The 6,000-nt window shown below is 39.1% G+C and overlaps 1 protein-coding gene across 1 annotated transcript in view; it reads right to left on the bottom strand.

Moving 5' to 3' along the window:
- Nucleotides 1–6,000, bottom strand: part of wdfy3 (WD repeat and FYVE domain containing 3) — a 101,933-nt gene that overhangs the window by 65,814 nt on the left and 30,119 nt on the right. Inside the window, exons 11-12 of the mRNA XM_078251438.1 lie at nt 4,294–4,487; nt 136–407 (exon numbers count right to left, since the gene is read on the bottom strand). Of these exons, the coding sequence (XP_078107564.1) occupies nt 136–407; nt 4,294–4,487 (466 nt within the window). The remainder of the gene's footprint in view (nt 1–135; nt 408–4,293; nt 4,488–6,000) is intronic.

The following is a 6,000-nucleotide window of genomic DNA, read 5'->3' as shown; positions in this document are numbered from 1 at the left end:
AATATATGGCTTAATCTGTGTAAAATTAAAGTAGAAAGTATGTAGAAATGTGATAAAACATGAATTTAAGTGTTAAATAATACAAATCACAAAAGAGGCCTCAGGTATCACTAGTTCTGGGCGAATAGACCTTACCTTATAGCATCAGCCAGCTTCTCATACTGGATCTCCGTGCGGAAGAAGTGTGAGTTGGCGGGCTCGTAGCGCATGGCGGCAGTGAGAGTGCAGATGACGGTGTGCAGCAGCTCAAAGACTTGGTTCTGGTTGACGCGCTCCCAGCCGTGTCGCGGCGGCTGGCACAGTGAGCGCTCCATGGCCACCAACAGAGAGGTGACGTAGACAAAGCCGCCCACCTTGCGGAACACCGTCCGGGTGCGGTGGCTCTCACGCAAAACCGCTAACAAAGCCTGAAGAGGAGGAGAAGAAACAGATTATTTATTTAGTCAAGATTTACACAGTTCAAATTCTTTACTTCACAAAAATAATGAGCTGTTTACAAAGACATAAAACACATTACGTGATAGGAAGTAGGGCTGAACGATCCATCGTTTTCAAATCAAAAATCGCGGTTTGAAAAAATGCGATTAGCTAATCGCAAAGACCGCGATTAATCAAATGTGCAATATTTTGTTATGTTGATGTATATCACGGATTCAATGTTTCATGCTTATTAAAAGAAGACCACCTCTTGCTGGCAAGTCAGAGCTATGTTCTCATCATTGCATAAGACTAAAGAGTTGTGTCTGTTACACAGTGAATATTGAACTTTAGCTAAACTTTAAAAAAAAATAATATTCGCAAATTGAATCGTATTCGCAATATCTGGCAGAAAAATCGCAATTAGATTTTTTCCCCAAATCGTTCAGCCCTAATAGGAAGTTAATGTTTATTTATATATATAAGGGCTGTCAATCGATAAATTTTTTTAATTTGTAATGTAATTAATTACATACTCTGTGATTAATTAATCGAAATTAATTGCATACATAATTAACGGTGCCTGAACTGATACCTTTTAAGAAAGTAAAAAAAAAGGGTACTAAACAACAGTTGGTGACATTAAAGAACGACTTATTTATTGCTAAGGCCATATGGTCAAAATGAAATGATTTAATAATAATGTATAACAATAACAATAACTAATTTCAGTAGTAAATTGCTGTCGAATGACAAAAACAACCACCAGATGGGAAAAGGACATTTACAATAACTTCAAATGCACCACGAGGCTGTAGTTTACCAGTTTCATTGAACGCACCGTCTGTGTTGTTTTTCCGACGGCAGCTGCAGATTGTTACACACCGGTGTTGAATCCTCTACAGTAAAACACAGTCACACTTTACACCGTTTAGCGTTAGCTGTCAGCATCTTAACTGTTTTTAATCCAGCTACTAGCTAGCGGTAGGCTAACGTTAGCTGCTGTCGAGTATAGTGTTAACTAGCGTCACGTGCAGCGGTGTTTGTGTTTCCTGTATCGTCTTCAGAGCATCAGAGAGAAGCGCAGACATATCAGTGGCACCAGATTTCGGTGGCCATGGTTGGCAGGAAGAAGATTTTTACAAGTAAATGTTCCAATTAATAATCCAGGCAGAACATTCTCGTCTCCCTCCTTCATTTTACAGTCCAATGGTGGCTAGAACGGCTCCGTGTCAAACGTCAATATGGAATGGATTAATCTGCTTTATTTTTTTTAACGCGTTATTTATTAATTAATCGAAATTAACGCATTATTTTGACAGCCCTAATACACATTATATATATATATATATATATATATATATATATATATATATATATAGATAGATGTCACACAACCTCTGCTTCACTTTCTCCGCATAATTTTATTTATACATTATTTCACATATTTTAGATTTTGTTACTCAATTATTTTTTTCTCATGTTGAGTTTTATGTCATTTGGTTTTTTTTGCCTCGTTCAGTCATATCTCTGTTCATTGACTCATTTTCCTCTCATTCTTCTTCTGCAGTGAGACACATTTAGGAGCCCCTCAGGGGTTTCTTTGTCTCAGTTCACTGGCTTGATTTTTTTCCCAACATTTTTGCAGTGTTATGGTTCGTGTTCGCAAATAACCTAAACTAAAACATCAAACCGTAACCTAGATATGCGTTTGGGGACCTAAAATCAGCCTGAGAGCATAGAATGAGTGTGACAGGTAAAGTTTTTAATTAGCAACTGAAAAGTGGAGAAAACGTCTGGGATCAGCAACAGATGAAGCGTTTGAATGACACATGTAAAGTGCAGTGAAGGCACATGTCAGGGAGAACCGCGCTTAGTGCCACTCGGGGCATTTTCATTTTTAGCCATTTCAATCCTGCTTCTGAAAGAATATCTTTCAAACTTCTATTGTTGTAATGGTAGGATTATTATTTCTGAACATGAACATAAGCCACCTGCTTTTCCAGAGAACACAATCAGTACATTATTAATACTTCAATAAATAATACAAGAAGAACATTGGTACAGTCCAAAAACTCTTAGGCCGGCCACACACTGGCTGCGTTGAGTGAGCGTGGCGTTTCTGTTCTTTAACAAAATATCTTCACACTTAGATTTTGGATAAATAATCATCGGTAATGTGGACATAATGTCTAAGTGGGGAAAAGGCAAATAATAGAACAGCTAGAACAGTCTGGTAAGTTCAGAAAAGTACATATCTTTACTGTAATGCAGCCTTTAAAACCAGTAAAAGACAACACTTATGTCATATTACGATATCCAAAATCTGAGACGATATCTAGTCTCATATCACGATATCGATATAATATCAATATATTGCCCAGCCCTAGTGGTATTTATCCCTTTAGTATCTCTAGGTTTAAGACAGGGAGCAAGACTTCTTCATGGCAATATTGTTACTTTTGTATAATTTTTGCAGCATGTGGTCTTTTTAACTTGACTGACTGGAAAAGCCAAAAGCAGACACTGTCTGGATGTTTTTTTTTTAACAATTTGTTAATAAGACAAACATAAATAGTTTGGTTACACTTTACTTGAAGGTATCTACATAAGAGTGACATGACACTGTCATGAACGTGTCATAAACATTTATAAACAAGTCATAAACGTTTATGACATAACGCTTCTTGTGTCATTTCGTTTTTGTCATGACAAGTTATGAAAACGTTGAAATCTCTGGAAAAAGCTTTGATAAAGAAAGCTAGATATGTTGCACCGCTGAGCCAGCGGTTTCCTGCTGCATTAAAATACTGCTGGGCTCAGCACAGTGTTTTTTAAAAAACCAATCACAGGATGTTAAGTACATCCTCTTCCTGTCCTCTAAACTGGGAAATGATCACCATGCCACCTGCACATTTTACTATGTCCTGGTAAAATGTAGGTTTGGAGTGTTAACTTTACCAGCCATGTGGAGGCCTTGAGGATTAGATGCAACATATCAGGGTTCGACTATGCCCCCCTCAGAGATAACAGGGTTAAATGTGTACTTTCACAAGGCTAATCAGCTTAATTTTGAGATCTGTTTGTGTGTCTGCAATGTGTTACTGCCCACGGTACATAAACCCTGATGACGAGCGAGAGAAAAAATGATTTTACTAAAACCGGATTTCATATAAATTCTTTGCAGTCTTTAGTTTATTTGAGGGTGATAATTAAAATCCCAGATTAGTGACATAGGAGCAAAAAGCTGACGGGTTAATCCAGCCGAAGCCTTCAGAAGGCGTGAGAATCATCTCGTCTGAAGGAGTGGAATCTGAAAATGCAATTATGCTCCAGAAAATGAGCCACCATCCTCTCACCCTGTGTGTGTGTGTGTGTGTGTGTGTGTGTGTGTGTGTGTGTGTGTGTGTGTGTGTGTGTGTGTGTGTGTGTGTGACTGTGTGTATATATGCTTTTATGTGCAGCTTACACTTAGTGCCTTGGTTTGAAGCAATTACTGTATGCAGGGCTTTAAATGCATATTGATTTTTTTAAATTACAGACTTTTCCTTTCCTCAATGTTCTCACTGAGACTAAAGAGTGTGTTGGTGCTGACCTCATCTTTCTGAACTCCTTCTCACCTACACTACGGTATATTAAGATATAATACAAAACTAATCACATTTGAGTTGACAAATTCTTTAAAATCAAAGTAGTTGCGTGTTGCCGGGCAAAGTTTAAAGTAAGATAGTAAGACAGAAGTGGAGCCTGTGGTAGATATGAAGTATTCAGTAAATATATACATTTAAAAATAATTAAAAGTGTACTATATGTCAGTAATACAACATACGAACATTAAATAAATGAATTTAATGGAATGACTGATTGTGTCATTACCCGCAGTATGTCAGTCTTCAGCTGTAGTTCACTGGGCGGTGCCGAGTGCATGAGGCCCAGCAGTGTTCCCATATCGTCATCTCCGCTGGGCGACAGGACGAGCTGCTGGATGATGAGCAGGGCGTGTTCCCGACACTGGCGGTACTTCACGATGTTGTGAACGCAACGAGCGCCGCCAAACTCCCTGAACAGAGCTGGGAGACGGAAAGAAAAAAGGGGCAGAAACTTAGTCTTTGCACATGTTCATGTTTTTTTTTAACTGAACACAATGACACCAGGCCAGATTATAATGAATACAGTGTTTGAAAAAAGAATGTTTGTCTAATAGTCGACTGATCGGTATATTCAGTATGCTCCAAACCCTCATTAGTTCTTCACAACATAACAACGCATTTTCACCACTGTTGTAGTGCCTTTAATGCCATTTTGTAAGGTGAAAGTGACAAGGTTTTGGTGAATCTTATTGAGATGAACATTTGATCTTTGCTGTTTTAGCACCTGTTGTATGACTGACTGTGTAGTGGATGCTAATTTTAGACCGAGGTTTCTTTTCATGCAAAAGGTCTGAGCTTTGTCATTATGTTTCATCACGTAGATGTTGTAAAAGCAGTAATGATTAAAAATGGGTTGCTCGTGATGTCAAAAGAATAAAAAATAAAAAAAATCAGTCCGTTTACTGATGGGCTGATGTGGCTCTGACCCTGAACTTTTAGTACTGCATCCTTGTCATTCGTGTGACGCACTGAATTTCGTTTGACTTCTTTGCACTAATTGCCTCTCCAGATAAGGCTTCTGGATGAGAGCCTCATGCATAACATGTAATGTAATCAATGTGTCACAGAGGAGGGCTTAAAGGACAAATCCGGCGCAAAATGAACCTAGCGGTTAATAACACGTGTACCGAATCGACCGTTCTCTGGGATTTGTTTTCATGCTAATCGAATGTGACCAGTTTTAGCGCAACTGCTAATTAGCTTATAATGCTAGTCGTCGTGGCACGGGTAAAGTAAAAACCGTGTAACCAGTAACATAGCTCAAGCACGGCGGTCGTCGTTCGACTGGTCGTGAGTGTTTTCCCAAGATGTATACGTGAATGAACTGTCTTTATAAACTATCTTTTTAATAAACTGTCTGTACACTCACAAAGTTCTCAATGCTTCGGTTTACATGTAGGGCCCCTCATTATGCTACCGTGGAAGTGTGGTGCCATTTTGAGCCTTGTTAGTGGTACAGAAATAGCGATTTCTTTTTACTTTACCCGTGCCCCGACGACTAGCGTTATAAGGTAATTAGCGGTTTGCGCTAATACTGATCACATTCGATTAGCATGAAAACAAATCCCAGAGAACGGTTGACTCGGTACACGTGTTATTAACCCCCTAGGTTCATTTTGCGCCGGATTTGTCCTTTAAAACATCACACACATCATCCTGTTTTTGTGACGAAAGCAACCATAATCATCAAGGTGGAAGAGAGCTCTGAGCTGTTTAGCCTGTTGGTTATCTTTGTGACTCAGCGCATTTCTCCAGCTGACTCACACACTCACACACACACACACACACACACACACACACACACACACACACAGAGGGTCAATGGAGACTGAGCGATGTGGGAGGAGAGGGAGATTTAAGGACATTTCATAAGATACTTTATTGATCCCTGGAGGAAGATTTTCCTTCCTCTTCACCTCAACAGAAAGGTCAG

The sequence above is a fragment of the Sander vitreus genome, chromosome 5 (genome assembly GCF_031162955.1).
Source record: "Sander vitreus isolate 19-12246 chromosome 5, sanVit1, whole genome shotgun sequence".
In the NCBI taxonomy this organism is placed as follows: domain Eukaryota; kingdom Metazoa; phylum Chordata; class Actinopteri; order Perciformes; family Percidae; genus Sander; species Sander vitreus.
The sequence above is the reverse complement of the archived record's forward strand: the minus strand, read 5'-3'. Positions and strand labels throughout refer to the sequence as shown.